We start from the raw sequence: 16,201 nt of genomic DNA, 5'->3' as shown, positions 1-16,201 counted from the left end.
TTATTGTTACAGTAAAGTGTTATTTTTATATTCAACTTCTGGTCTCCTGTATACACTTTATATGTTCCTCCTCACTATAGATATGTTCCTCCCTTTGGGTATAGAACTGGTTTAGTGTGAATAATTTACATATGAAGCACAAGTGCTACATATTGTGTGTGCGTGTGATCAATTCATTACCAGTCCCTTAGAAATTTTTGCACTAATGCTGTATTGCTGCACAAATCACCTCTTATGTTTTTTACAATGTTACTGAAGGTCGTGCAACGTACAATGAACAATGTCTACATCAGGGTGAGTTTAGGCAAAATGCAAGTACTATTTGTTCATAAAACAAATACAATGGAAAAGTGTACCTTTAGAATAAAAAAAAAAATCCCATATAAACAGTCACCCAACTGGATCCCATTAAAATCCTATAGGAATGATCCTACAGGATATTTATGTCTTGTCCTACAAGACTATTCCTATCAGAATCCTATAGGAACGGTTCCAAAATATGATAGAAAATCCAATTAGAATCCTGTACAGTTTTCTTATTGGAATCCTTTAGGATTTTTTGACAAGGGAACAAACAAAAAGACAAGTAAAAGGAACATAGAAATTTTTATTTTTATTAAATCACAGGCATGAAGCAGCAGAACGCAGAGAAATACATTTCAATGTCATTTAGGAATGAACTAAAATTATAGTTCTGTAGCATGTGAAGATAAAAGAACAGATCATATTACTCAGAATTCTTCTCTTTATTCCCTCAGACTTTGATCTGGACTCCTGGCTTCACCCCTTTAGAGAAATGCCACAGCAGCACCAGATTCAGCCACCACCGCTGCCTCCATCCTACAGCGCAGCTGCATCTGCACGACAATCCTTACCACCTGACGAAAGACAAACACAGATCTTCAAACTGACCCTCAACAACTTCAACAGCATCATTATCATCCAGAAAGTCTGCCACCAGCGACTGCCTAAGAGTAGTGAAATACTCCATGACTGGAGTCAGCACCATATCTAAAGTTTATGAGAGAATGACACTGCAGCCTGAACGAGCATGAACTGGAGGAAAGAGGAGCATGTTGAACTGTCCACTGTCCACATGTGAGAAGAATGGTATTGGCTGTGTGGAAGCATATTCTTGAAGCATCTTGAAAACGTTGCCATCGGTCTAATGTTTGCTGGGTACTGAAGTACATAAAAAATCTTTCTTAGTGTAACACAGTATTCAAGATTTAATCTGATAAAACATTTTTTTTTAGACTCAAGCCCTATAAAGTGAGCACACGCTTTCGAGTGCCGTTTTGAGGACACTAGACACTCCACATAAAGCATTAAGGCGACTGATATTGTGGTCTGCTGGCATCTCCGTGTGCTCCTGCAGCTTGCCTTGCAGTTATTTATAGATGTATAAAAAATTGTCTGGACAAAAAATCTCACAGATTTTGCTGTTGAACTATCAATTTTTAATTATTATTAAAATAAAAAACAAAATGTTTCATTTTTCCTGAAAAAAGCTTGCAGAAAACAGTTCTCAATGTTGAATTTGGTAAAAACAATGATCATTATTTCAGAAGTTTCTAGTCTTAACCTGTGGGCCACTTGTCATTACATGTTTTAAACTGTAATATCTTAGTCTGAACTTAAATTAATCTTGACAAACTATATATCCACTGAAAGCTTAAAGACTCTAGTTTTCATATTTGGTGGCTAATTTCTGAAATATTTTACAGAGCAACTGTAATTTATTAATTTGTAAGAAGAGTACTCATCAGAGTCAGAGAGAGAGTTCTAACCTTTTAGTCTAGATGGAAATAGGTGTCAACGCCTATTTCAGCTTTTTTTATGCCACCTGATTTTTTTAAATCATTAAAGTGTCTTTTTTCATAATCTGCCAGGTGCCAAGCTTAAATAATGTCCCAAAGGGTTCTTTTTTAACCCTTTGCTGCACCCGACCGGATTCCCAAAAATCTAAAAGTGATGTAGAAAGTGGCATAACATTAGAAGTAAACAACATATAGAGACAAATGAACACATTTTCCCATACAATTCTGACCCCAGGAATTTAATGGAATGGTTATTTTTGACATTTCACAACATATTGACCTTATTTCAGGACAAAATATCAAAAAATGGCCAAAGATGTGTAGAGGATGAACTATTTTTTCGTTTTCTCAAGCGGATAGGGTGATTTTTTTCCCCACAACATATTATTTCTTTATCAATCAAGTGTCAATTTTAAGATTAAATTGGGTACCAAACTGAAATAATGTCCAAAAATGCTTTATTTTTAACCCTTTGCACCAAACCTGAAAAATCTAAATATGATTTAAAGTGGCATAACTTTTGATATAAACAACTAACAGAGACAAATGACCACATTTTTCAATACAATTCTGACCCCAGAAATTTTTATTTGTCATGTTTTATAACATCTTGACCATCTGTGGTCAAAAAGAGCAAAAAAAGTTCATTTGACTTACTTAGCAGACTGAAATAGGGTTTATTTTAACCTTTTACTTCACCTATCCTGAAACTGAAGTTTGTTTGAAGTTTTTGAAGTAAACAAAACAAAGCAAATTAACTTAAATAAATAAAAATTATAATTAAATAAATAAATAAATAACCTACAGAAAAAATCCAATGCTGTTTCTTGAAGTTGGTCAGCTGTTCCAAGTTTGTATGCACATCCAACTGCTTCATCTACAGTAATGCTGAGCTGTATATGAGGTTCGACTTAATACACTCATGTTGTTGCACCTTAGAGAAGGTGAGTTCATGAGAGATGTCTTTGTCGCCCTGTAACCGTCTTGCCAATTTCTCACTGTGGTATTCAGGATTAAGAAAACCTTGATTTTTCCAGTGTCTTCATGTACAAGTTGCACATGGATCTTAGCTGGACAACATCTTTGCATTCAATCACATTCCTAAGAATGTAATCCTTTACCACACAATATGACTTGTTATGTGCTGCTATCTTCTGGGCCTGAAGGCTGTCAGTGTTGTCTGCTGCCTTTTCTACTCTCTCCCTTGCACGCTCATGGGTTTGGTACTCTGTGTTGAAGTTGTTTCTGCATGATGGATTATACTTCGCTTCCATTGCAAAAAGGTCCTTGCCCTGCACCTTGCGATAAAGAGCCTCTTTCTTTAATTCTTGTGCCCTAGGCTCAATAACTTTCCAGCCTGGTTCCTTGTGTTTCCAACTCTGAAACTTTGTAAGCTCTTCAGTCTTGCCCTTGAACTTGGATTTTGCTTTGTCAAAGAAAATGCACTGATTGGGAAACAAGAAGGAACACCTTCTTGCAGCTCCTTCAGATTGAACTGACCGTGATTTGACATGGTGCAGAGAGTCCCTTTTCAATGATAATGATTCACCAGATATAGAAGCCTTTGACACTTGTAAACAATCTACACTCACCTAAAGGATTATTAGGTACACCTGTTCAATTTCTCATTAATGCAATTATCTAATCAACCAATCACATGGCAGTTGCTTCAATGCATTTAGGGGTGTGGTCCTGGTCAAGACAATCTCCTGGACGATCCCCTGACTGGTTGGCGACAGCTGAATTGTGGAGCGCTGATGGAAGGAAGTAGCGTAGATTCCGGAAGTGATCCGGAAATGGAGGATGTGGATAGTGGAGGCGGCGAGAATGAAAGTAGAAAGTGGAGTGTAGTAGAAAATCGGAAAAGAAAAAAAAATTGGGACTCAGGCAGTGAGAAAGGAAATCTCCAAGCTAGAAGGAAAGAGGAGTATAAGGTACTGTTGAAATTTGTTGATTCGGTAAATGCAATTAATCCGTTGAAGCTGACGAAAACATGGAAAGAAACAATAGGGACGCTTGAAAGCATTAAGACTTTGAGCGATGGCAATCTGATGTTGTTTTGTAAAGACAGTAGGCAGCAAAAATCAGCTATGGGTATAAAATCGATGACTGGACATAAGGTGATATGCTCGATACCAGAAGAAAAGAATTGGGTTAGAGGTGTTGTATCAGGGATTCCAACAGATGTCACGGAGGAGAAGATTAAAAGGGATATCACAGGAGCAGCGGTAAAGTTTGTCAGACGGCTCAATTGTGTTAGAAATAACGAAAAGACAGACAGCCTCTCAGTAATGATAAACTTTGATGAAAATAAAATGCCAGAGAAAGTTTATTTAGGATTTGTAAGATATGTGGTAAGACCATACGTTCCTCCACCGCTAAGATGTTATAAGTGCCAAAAATTTGGACATGTTGCGGCAGTATGCAGAGGTAAACAGAGATGTGCGCGGTGTGGAGGCGAACATGAGTACGGCAAATGTGGGCAAGGTGTAAATCCTAAATGCTGCAACTGTGGTTGGGAACATAGTGCAGGATACGGCGGTTGTCAGGTACGGAAAAAAGCAGTCAAGGTTCAAAATGTTAGAACGACAGAAGGGATAACATACACTGAGGCATTGAAGAAAGTAAACCAGATTCCTAAAACAAATGAAACTAGGAATAAAGAAATTCATTCAAAACAACAGAAGAAAGAGCAAAGAGATGAAAAGGTAGTAGTGGATGATAAGGTGGCATTTGTAGCATTTATTGCTGAAGTAGTGAACTGTTCAGCTCAAACTGAAAGCAGGACTGAAAGAATCAAAATCATTATCAGAGCCGCAGAAAAGTACTTGGATCTGGGGAATGTTACTGTTGACATGATAAATGACAGGCTCAAGATTCCAACATTAAATAGTCAAACAGTAGATAGTCAGACAACATGTGGTGGATCTTAATGGTGTTATGCAAGAAGTTTGATAGCAAATGGACAGGATTTTAAGAAATGTATAGCAAACCAAGAGAAAGGCCCAGATATTATATGTATACAGGAAACTTACTATTACTATTCGGAGGGATAGACATCAAGGGAATGGAGGTGGAGTAACTGCTTTTATAAAACAAGGAATTGGGTATAAAACAGTTGAGGTAGATAGGGAAATAGAAGTTGTGGTGGTGGAAATATGGGAAGGATCACGGTGTATTAGAATAATTAATTTTTACAATCCATGTGATAGATTAAGCAAGGATATTCTAGAAAGTATAGGAGGGAATGGAAGTCAAAAAACAGTGTAGTGATTTTAACGCTCACAGTTCAATATGGGGAAGTGCAAAAACAGATTATAATGGTGAGATCATCGAAGATATGCTAGATTGGGGAAGATTAGTGTGCATTAATGATGGAAGCCATACTAGAATTGATTTGTATAAGAGAAGGCATTCAGCATTAGACTTGACAATAGTCTATGAAAGCTTAGCGAGTAAATGTGAATGGAAGGTACCAACACAAAGTACAATAGGAAGTGATCATTTTACTATTTGCAGTAAAGTTGGAGTAGATATAGAACAAAGAATGGGGGGAAGAATGCTTAGGTGGAGGTTCAAGTCAGCGGACTGGGAGAAGTATAAGGAGATGTGAAAGCAAAATGAAGGAAATAAGTAAATGTATAGAAGATGTTGATGTTTTTAATAATGAAATATGCAAAGTACTTCAGGATACAGCTGAAGAAGTAATAGGTAAGAGGAAGGCAGGCAGCAGGAGGAAAGCTATGCCATGGTGGAATGAGGAAAGTAATGAGGCATAAACAAGAAATAAAGCACTCAAGAGGGTAAGTAGGTCACTTAACTTTAGCGATTTAGTTAGTTATAAAAGGGCACAAGCTATAGTGAGAAGAGTTATTCTGATGTCCAAGAGATATTATTGGAGGGATTTTTGTAATAGAATAGGGGAAGACATTGAAATAAGTGAGTTATGGAATATGATACGAAAGATGGGCGGGATACAAAGAGATTACAACACACCTGTATTAGAATATAATAATAGACAAATTATATCTGAAAGCGGTAAAGCAGAGGTGTTTGCAGAAACATTAGTTAAAGTTCACAGTAATTCAAATTTATCAGAGGAAAGCTAGGGACCAGATGCATCAGTAAATATCCTCATTTATTGGAAGAAAAAGGACTTTCGGGTAGTACGTTGGATTCAGAATTTACCTTGTATGAAGTGAAAGGGCTTGCAGAGCTTAAGCAAACATCTCCAGGCAGAGACGACATTTGTTATGAGATGGTAAAACATTTATCAGAGACAGCATTAGAGCCAATTTTGAGGCTTTTTAATAAGGTATGGGAGTCAGGAAAGTTACCAAATGACTGGAAGCATGGGGTCATAGTGCCAATTCCAAAACCAGGCAAGGATCATACACAGCCAAATAACTATAGACCTATAGCTTTAACCTCTAATTTATGCAAAATAATGGAGCGTATGGTTATGAGAAGACTAGTGTACGTCATTGAAAGGGATAATATTTTATCACCTTACCAAAGTGGATTTAGGAAAGGACGTAATACAATGGACTCAGTACTGTGCCTGGAATCTGAAATAAGAAAGGCTCAGGTAAATAAGGAAGCTTTAGTTGGGGTATTTTTTGATGTCGAAAAGGCATATGACATGATGTGGAAAGAGGGACTTTTAATTAAGTTATAAAAAATGGATATTAAAGGAAGAATGTATAACTGTATCAGGGATTTCTTGTTTAACAGAACTAAACAAGTAAGAGTAAGTTCTGCTTTTTCTCAGATACACACAATAGAGAATGGAACACCTCAGGGAAGCGTTAGCAGTCCAATTCTGTTTAACATTATGATTAACGACATCTTTTCAAAGGTTGATAGGGTCATTGGAAGATCTTTATATGCAGATGATGGAGCGTTGTGGAAAAGAGGGTGTAATGTAAAGTATGTGGAAAAATGTTTGCAGAATGCCATTAAAATGGTAGAAAACTGGGCAAATGAATGGGGCTTTCGTTTTTCAGTAGATAAAACTCAGGTAATTTGTTTTGCAAAAAGGAAAAGTAACCCTACCATTAACATTAAATTATATGAACAAGAAGTGAAGCAAACAGCAGTTGTGAGGTTTCTAGGTATATGGATGGATTTGAAACTGAATTTTAGTATACATATACAGAAACTGGTTGATAAATGCAAAAAAAGCAATAAATATTATGAGGTGTTTAGCAGGAGTTGATTGGGGAGCAAGTTGTCAGTCCCTTAAAATAATATATTGTGCTCTAATAAGATCGGCATTAGATTATGGCAGTATGGTATATTGCACTGCATCCAAAACACAACTCGTAAAACTAGAGGCAATTCAGTCACAAGCTATGCGAATTTGTTGTGGAGCGTTTAGATCCTCCCCAATATCAGCAGTGCAAGTATAGATGGGCTTAATGCCTCAAGTAATTCGTAGGCTCAAGTTCAAGATGAGGTATTTCATAAGCATAAAGGGACACTCGGACAGTCACCCAGTTAAAATGGTGTTGGAGGACTGTTGGGAACATGGACATAAAAAGTTATCAAGTTTTGGATGGAAGGCCAGTGAGGAAGCCCGGAGAATAGGATTAAGTGATCTCAATGTTGCCCCTACTGTGGCTTGGTCAGTAATTCCTCCTTGGCTTTTCCCAATGCCTTTGATTGATATCCGTTTGCTTAAAGAAAAGCATAACAATACAAATGGATTAGAAAATACAGGTATACAGCAATACATAGATCAAACTTATTATAGTGCAGTACAAATATATACTGATGCTTCAAAAGATCCAGAATTTGGGAAAACAGCAGTAGCGGTATATATTCCACTTTTTAACATTAGAATGTCAAAAAGAACTTCAGATCATATTTCGGTATTCACGGCAGACATAATTGCAATATGTCTAGCACTTCAGTGGATAGAAGAAATACAACCAACCAGGCCGGTGATTTGTACAGATTCTCTATCAGCTCTAAATAGCTTGGAAGGTGGAACATCATCAGCAAGGCAAGACATGATAAACGAAGTAATGCAGAGTCTCTACAGAACAAGACAGTATGGAATTCTGGTAAATCTTGTATGGGTTCCATCGCATATGGGTGTGAAAGGAAATGAGGAGGCTGACAATCTGGCTAAACAGGCATTAAATCATTCACAAATTGACGTTGAAGTGGCATTGAGTAAAACAGAAATTAAAGTGATAATAGCGAAACAAATACAGGAAATTTGGCAAAAGGAATGGAATAAAGGAACAAAAGCTAGACATTTTTACTGCATTCAAGAAAAAGCTGGTTCAGAGAGAAGAAGATTCGGAAACAGGAAAGAGGACGTTTTAGTCACAAGGATGCGTATTGGACATTGTTTATTAAATCAATGCTTACAAAGAATTGGTAAACATGAGAATGGAAATTGTGATAAATGTGGGTTAGCTGAAACTGTAGAACATGTGCTTCTAGAATGTGAAGCTTATGAAAGACAACGGTCCCAGCTAAGAAATGCTTTAAGAAATATAGAAATCAATGAGCTGACACTTCAGGTTCTCCTAGGAGAATGTACCAAACAATCAAATATTTATCATGAGTTATTTATATTTTAAAGAAAACTGGATTATTTAATAGGATGTAAAACTATTAAAATATATAAAAAAAAAATTTTTTAAAGAGTATTTCTTAAACTTCCTTTCAATATGCGCTTCACACTCCATTTCAGTAGGTGGCGGGAATGCACCTTTTAAGTTGGTCTTCCAACCGCCATAAAATCCTAGAAGAAGAAGAAGACAATCTCCTGAACTCCAAACTGAATGTCAGAATGGGAAAGAAAGGTGATTTAAGCAATTTTGAGCGTGGCATGGTTGTTGGTGCCAGACAGGGTGGTCTGAGTATTCACAGTCTGCTCAGTTACTTCTATTTGGAAAAGGGAAAAACATCCAGTATGTGGCAGTCCTGTGGGCGAAAATGTCTTGTTGATGCTAGAGGTCAGAGGAGAATGGGCCGACTGATTCAAGCTGATAGAAGAGCAACTTTGACTGAAATAACCACTCGTTACAACCGAGGTATGCAGCAAAGCATTTGTGAAGCCACGACACACACAACCTTGAGGCGGATGGGCTACAACAGCAGAAGACCCCACCAGGTACCACTCATCTCCACTACAAATAGGAAAAGGAGGCTACAATTTGCATGAACTCACCAAAATTGGACAGTTGAAGACTGGAAAAATGTTACCTGGTTTGATGAGTCTTGATTTCTGTTGAGATATTCAGATGGTAGAGTCAGAATTTGGCATAAACAGAATGAGAACATGGATCCATCATGCCTTGTTACCACCGTGCAGGCTGGTGCTGGTGGTGTAATGTTGTGGGGGATGTTTTCATGGCACACTTTAGGCCCCTTAGTGTCAGTTGGGCATCGTTTAAATGCCACGGCCTACCTGAGCATTGTTTCTGACCATGTCCATTCCTTTATGCCCACCATATACCCATCCTCCGATGGCTACTTCCAGCAGGATAATGCATCATGTCACAAAGATTGAATAATTTCAAATTGGTTTCTTGAACATGACGATGAGTTCACTGTACTAAAATAGCCTCCACAGTCACCAGATCTCAACCCAATCTTTGGTATGTAGTGTAACGGGAGCTTCGTGCCCTGGATGTGCATCCCACAAATCTCCATCAACTGCAAGATGCTATCCTATCAATATGGGCCAACATTTCTAAAGAATGCATTCAGCACCTTGTTGAATCAATGCCACGTATAATTAAGGCAGTTCATGAAAGGGGGTCAAACAGTGTTAGTATGGTGTTCCTAATAATCCTTTAGGTAAGTGTATTTTCCCTGTAAAGCTTTTATAGCAGTATTGGTGATAGCCAATTGTATCCAAAGACAAGTCCTCTAATTTCAACCTGTTCATAAATATCCCTCATGTGGTATAGTGAACTGACGTCTTTACAGAGTCTCACATCTTATATACTGTGTAGATATGATAGCTTCTTGCTTGCCGCCCCCACCTGCATGTTGAGTGTTGTAAAATTACCATACTCAGAAAGAGTTGAGACATGTAAAATACGTGTCAGGGAACGAATCCTCTTTGGAGGCACTTCAGCTGTAGCCTGGTAATACCAGACTCTGCTACTTCACTTTGCTTCGTAGACAGAGTCTGGAATGGCATAATAGAGAATTGTTTTCTCTCTTGCTAGGGGGCGCTTGTCTGAAGTTTAAAATCATTGGTTACCCGTAAGCCAATCAGATACGTTTAGTTATGTTATGCGCCTGTACAGCCGCATCGAAGCACAGACATCATGCATCGAACTCAAATCTATGATTGAACTTCCACTATAAACCTGTTGTTAAACACTCTTCTTGTTCTGGCTTCAGTTTGAAAAAGAGTTGAATGTTCTCCATAACAGAGCGAATTGCATCCCGTGTCTCGTTTCCCATTTCCGCGGTCGTTTCGGTTTTCGATTTCTCTAACCTACAATTTAATACTCGGTGCTTAGCATCTACGTCATGGCTCTCAGCCCGCCCTCTGCTCATTGATTGGGCAAAAAACACTTTAAGTTATAACTACAAAGGTATATCTTAATTATAGTTTCAAATACTTCCTGAAAGTCTTCCAAAAGAGAGAGCAGTGGGAGATGGTAATCTGCGGGTACGAACCGACGACTGCCAACTGCCAACTGCCAACTGCAAAGCCCCAAAATTAAAATTTTCTGTAGTTATTTATTTATTTATTAAAATTTAAGTTCATTTGCTGTTAATTTGTTAGTTTGTTTTGTTAACTTCAAAAGTAAAACTATTTTAAATATGTTTAGGTTCAGGATAGGTGAAGCAAAAGGTTAAAATAAACCCTATTTCAGGCTGCTAAATATAATAAAAAACGCTCTCTTTTTGACCACAGATGGTCAAGATGTTATAAAACATGACAAATAACAATTTCTGGGGTCAGAATTGTATTGAAAAATGTGGCCATTTGTCTCTGTGAGTTGTTTACATCAAAAGTTATACCACTTTATATCATATTTAGATTTTTCGGGTTGGTGCAAAGGGTCAAAAATTAAGCATTTTGGACATTATTTCAGCTTGGTACCCAATTTAATCTTAAAATAGACACTTGAATGATAAAGAAATATTATGTTGTGAAAAAAAAATCACCCTATCCGCTTGAGAAAACAAAAAAATAGTTGATCCTCTACACATCTTTGGCCATTTTTTGCTATTTTTTTCAGAAATAAGGTCTATATGTTGTGAAATGTCAAAAATAACCATTCCATTAAATTCCTGGGGTAAGAATTGTATGGGAAAATGTGTTCTTTTGTCTCTGTGTGTTGTTTACTTCTAATGTTATACCACTTTCTACATCACTTTTTAAAAAAATCAGGTGGCATAAAAAAAGCCGGGGGGTGCGCGTGGACCACTATTTACATCTAGACTATTTACTTTGAAATAGTGATGCACATATGAAATCATGAAAAAAAAGAAAGAAAAAAAAACAGTAAAAACCTTCACTGATTTTCATGTCAAGGGTTAAAAAAAAAGATAACATTGATTCTATTTTTGGAGAAAAAGAAAGGTATGAAAGGGGTTTGAATATTAAGAAAAAAACAATAGAATCTCCATTTTTGATGAAGCGTGAACTGTAACGTAGGTCTAAGGTTCTCGTTGCATGTCTTTTACGTGTGTTTTTGAGGTTGAAATGAAATCAAACACTGCCATACTGCCCTTGATACTTCTGAATGTGATACCTACTTCATAATTATTGAGAAATGTATGAAAAAACATGTTTCAGATCACTTGAACCATATGGAAATGAGGGTTAAGTTACCCATCCCGACTTAAGAGAAGCAAAGAAGGATCCGTTGCAAAGCTACATGAAAGTATATATTGTATCCGTGATTCTAAAATACATCATAAGTAGAACAATAACTGTTTGTTTTAACAAAGAACAAACAAAAAAATGTATCTAAACCTCACTTAAAAGTGTTACAGCCTCTACATCAGCCTCCTTCGTAACAGTACATAACGGTTTGTAGAAAGCTTCTACTTTCCTTCAAGAGTAAGCAACTACAAGTGACACACATGCATTCGACAATAGAATATACCGTAATTCCTCAAATAAGCCGGGGCCTTTATTTACCTGAACTGCAGAAGGTAACAGGATTTTATTTGAAGCAGGCTTTTATTAGAGACAGACCTTTATTTCTAATTCCATCTGTTTGATAAGTAATTGTTTTAAATAACCGGTTTTAAATTAAAAGCGATAGCGTTCCAGTGGAAAGGCATAACATTAGCACAGAATCAGTTCAGAATCAATCACCAAAAGAATCAGTTCGGTTCAGACGCTCTGTGTGTCGGTCTGCTTCACGCTGAATCACGCATGCGCAGTATCATCAGCTCCTCGGTTCTCGAATCGGACGCGTTCGACAGAAATGCTTCTCGGTTCAGTGTACTGGTGATCCGAAAACCGATGCAACCGGTTCTTGACTCGAGAGCGAGAAACGCTCCGGCAGTGGGCGTGTACGTTCGTTATCTGGCTCTGCTGCACAAATTTCCCCCCGGCCTTAATTTGTCCGTGTTACCACGCCCCCGGCCACTATAAGAGGCCCGCCGTTTATTTGACTACCGGTTTTTATTTGAGGAATTACGGTAACATGAAACTCATATAAAATTACAAGTATAACATTTATATCATGAAGCAAAATGATATACAATAATAAAACATTTCGACATTGTTCTTTGGGTAGAAACTCCATCTTTGAGTTGATCTGAATCTCAGTTGAATCTGCTGCTTTTGAAGATGAAGATGAACTTTATTAACTGTGAAAACTTGTTTCTGTCATGTTGCTTGTAATGTCTGATTAGGACAGATTTATCCAGGTGATATTTTATTGCTTGCAGCATTATTGCAGCATTAGATCTGAAAGTGCAGGATCTGAAGATTATCTACTTACTGTGAATGTTTTTTGTATGACTGTGTAGAGCAGATGAATCATTGAAACACTTCCCACATGCAGTGCAGTGATACGGTTTCTATCCCGTGTGGATCCTCTCGTGTATTTTCAGACTTACTGCATGAGTGAATCTCTTGTCACAGTGTGAACACTTGTAAGGTTTCTCTCCAGTGTGGATCCTCTCATGTATTTTCAGGTATGAAGACTGATTGAATCTCTTGTCACAGTGTGAACACTTGTAAGGTTTCTCTCCAGTGTGAATCATCTCATGTGTTTTCAGGTCTCCTGACCGACTGAATCTCTTGTCACAGTGTGAACACTTGTAAGGTTTCTCTCCAGTGTGAATCATCTCATGCTGTTTTAAATTGCCCGCTGAAATAAAAGTCTTTTCACACTCAAAGCACATGTACTCTTTCACACCAGTATGAAGTTTCTGATGTTGTTTCAAACTTTGTAGCAATGTAAAACTCTTTCCACACAAATCACACGAATATGGCTTCTCCTGTGTATGAACTCTCAGGTGTCTTTTCAGGTTTGAAGCCCACAAAAATGTTTGCCCGCACTGATCACATGAGTACAGTTTCTCTCTTGTGTGGATCTTCATGTGTCTCTTAAGGTTTGTTGATTGTGTGAAACTCTTCCCACATTGATCACAAGTGTACGGTTTCTCTCTTGTGTGGATCTTCATGTGACTATTAAGGTTTGTTGATTGTGTGAAACACTTCCCGCACTGATCACACGTGTACGGTTTCTCTCCAGTGTGGATGTTCATGTGCAATGGAAGGTATTTTTTTTTAGAGAAACTCTTGCCGCACTGATCACATGTGTATGGTCTCTCTCTAGTGTGAACTCTCATGTGAATATCAAGATAAGATTTGCTTGTGAAACTCTTTGGACACTGAGTGCAGGTGAAAGATTTCTTGGCTCTTCTTTTCTTTAAATCTTTCTGTTTGGTTTGAGGGCAACTCAGAAATTTTTCTCTGGTTTTGACATGATTTTTCTCCTCAACTTCACTCAATTCTTCACGCTCCTGGTTCTCTTCGATCAGCTCTTAAATAAAAGTAAAAATGGTTAGTTTTCAGGAACTTTTCATCAACCCTGTTACCAAAGTTACTGTAAGAAAAATAATCTCTATCACTATGAATAACTGCTATAATTTATGGGAAATAAATTAGTAACTAGCTAATCAGATTTTGCTTAAGTCATTACTTACTAGATCAACTGTGTTTACTTTTGATGTATAAAAAGCAAACTGTATAGAAATAAAAATGTGGTTAAAATGGCTGCAAAATTAAACTGTGAATCAACCATTTAACTAAATCTGATTTAATCGAGTTTTTCAGAATCACGGATGAATGAGAAATCAATAATAATCACCAACCTGTTTGTTCAGTATCTTCAGTGTGTTTGATTCTGAGGGTTGAGGCTTCTTGATCTCTCATCTTCTCTCTGTCCTCTTCAATAAACTCAGACTTGACAGATTTCAGCTCTTCTTCTCTTCTGAACTGATGAGATGTTCCAGCATTTATTGGTGAACTACTGTGGGAGGAGCTTCACTGATGATGTGATTCCTGTGGGAGGAGCTTCACTGATGATGTGATTCCTGTGGGAGGAGCTTCACTGAAGGTAAATTGCAGCATGAGAGAAGATGAAAAAAAAAACACCTTACCAAGATCGGTTTTACAACACAATGTTATATATATATAAACATAAATAATGGTAAGAAAAACAGGTGAAAAACAAAACACAAAAAAGTTTCTTGTTGACACCAGGGAAATGAGCTTTAAGTGGCAATTTACAGGAGATCTGAGGCATCAGCATAATAAATGAGCTGAAAACCAGAACTATTTACATGAAATAAAGAGTCTTTTCAGCAGCTCTGTTAATATTGATGAGCCTCTATCAACACCCATTCAACAAGACATTCAGATCATCTCTCTTTATTCTCAGTGTTTGCTGTTGGGACCAGATTTGAGGATATAAAAGCATATAAAACTGCTTTACTGAAGTACTGTTATTTATCAAAATATGACATTGACCAAATAAATAAATTATTGATAAATTACTGACAATAACAAACAAACACTAATGATACTAAAAACTATCTTACAACACCATAGCCTAACATGACCATAGTAATCCTAAACTTGATTTTTCTGTACATAAACTGACAATGATCATAACATTTTTCAAAGCAATATTTAATGCTTCCTGTGTCAAACTTCATATATTCCCATTTATGAATAGATTTGAAATTTCAAATCTTCAAAATGTGAAAAACGTTCATTACTCATTACAGGAACAAAATGTGTTTGGAAATACAGTTGCAATGCAGACCTATTTCAATTTTAACAAGTAAAAATAATCTAAATGTCAGTGGAGGCAAAAAAGGTAAAAATGAAAATGGTAGCAGCAATAGGCTACTTGAGATCGATTCCCACCAATACCCTTTACAGATTAATATTTATTTATTTAGTTTTATTATTATTACTGGGCATTCACTAACAGTTCAACTACAAACATCAAAACAAAGCACACAAGCAGTCGAAATCGCTCAGCTCTGAATGAATTATTTTTTTCCTCACATGCTGCTACAGCAGTAACGTTAAATGATCCCGATGAAAACAAAACAGAAACGAGTCTGTAAAACGTCGCTTAAACAAGCTGTAAAGTGTTTGATGTTTGTGTAAATGTGTGAAATACTGTGAACTGCTCGCCTCTCCGGGATTTATACTGTCCTCTAAAACCGTCGGCAATTACCGGTGATTAGTCTTTTTTCGGTACAAGTTTTGTGTTGAATGAGTCGATGAATTAATAATTTATGTACCAACTTAAAAAAAAAATCTGAAACTATTGGCTTTATTTCACATCAACAATTAATCACAGTAAGATTTTCTCTAAAAGCACAGAACAAACAATAATTAGCTTAAAGAAAGAAATCTGACAGATAAAACTATTTTGACAAATACAACATACAAAACATACCTCGTTGGCTCGGTACCGAGAGAGGAATTGGTTTCAGTCTTTTTCCTTCTTCTTTCTGTTTATCTTATCTCTCTTAAACTTAGCTTAGTGACCACACTTTAGTCATACATCTTTCTTTCTCTCGAGAGATCGCTTCTTCTGCGGAAATTAACCTCTTCTCTGCATACAAAGCTCACTCTTAAGCTACAGCGCCCCTAGTGGCACTTAACGGTAATAATAATAAAAATACAGCGAATGAATAGAAACGAAAATGTAGCAGTAACAAGATTAATGAGAACGGGTTGGAGGGAAAGAGGACACGTCCCAGGTAAAGGCTTGGATGGCAAATGGGGTCTGGGAATGTCACATCTAAGATCGATCTTGATGAGTTGGACAGTCCAATTAGCAATGAAACGAAAAAGAATTATGGGAAATAATTGTAGAAATCATACCCTGGATTTAGAATCA

General features: G+C 37.0%; 1 protein-coding gene across 2 annotated transcripts; it reads right to left on the bottom strand.

The window, feature by feature from the left end:
* Positions 1–629: 629 nt before the first annotated feature.
* Positions 630–15,946, bottom strand: LOC113077298 (zinc finger protein 501-like). 2 transcript variants are annotated; one of them, XR_003281290.1, is made up of 4 exons: positions 15,755–15,946; positions 14,151–14,389; positions 12,770–13,819; positions 630–878 (listed from the first exon to the last, which is right to left on the bottom strand). XR_003281290.1 is itself a non-coding variant. In XM_026249718.1 (3 exons), the coding sequence occupies exons 2-3, from the start codon at positions 14,209–14,211 to the stop codon at positions 12,849–12,851; spliced, it is 1,032 nt and encodes a 343-aa protein (XP_026105503.1). In that variant the 5' UTR covers positions 14,212–14,389; positions 15,755–15,946; the 3' UTR covers positions 12,246–12,848. The 2 variants fall into 2 exon arrangements, 1 of the variants encoding a protein (XP_026105503.1); XM_026249718.1 differs by lacking the exon at positions 630–878 and having other exon boundaries at positions 12,246–13,819.
* Positions 15,947–16,201: the final 255 nt, after the last annotated feature.

The sequence above is a fragment of the Carassius auratus genome, unplaced genomic scaffold, assembly GCF_003368295.1.
Source record: "Carassius auratus strain Wakin unplaced genomic scaffold, ASM336829v1 scaf_tig00022143, whole genome shotgun sequence".
In the NCBI taxonomy this organism is placed as follows: domain Eukaryota; kingdom Metazoa; phylum Chordata; class Actinopteri; order Cypriniformes; family Cyprinidae; genus Carassius; species Carassius auratus.
This window is presented reverse-complemented; position numbering and strand designations above follow the sequence as displayed.

Bases quoted from the DNA above. Each gene is read 5' to 3' on its own strand.
- LOC113077298 (XM_026249718.1), bottom strand. From the start codon at position 14,211: ATGAGAGATCAAGAAGCCTCAACCCTCAGAATCAAACACACTGAAGAT. The intron at 13,820-14,150 runs GTTGGTGATTAT...CTTTTATTTAAG, and splicing joins TGAAGATACTGAACAAACAG to AGCTGATCGAAGAGAACCAG.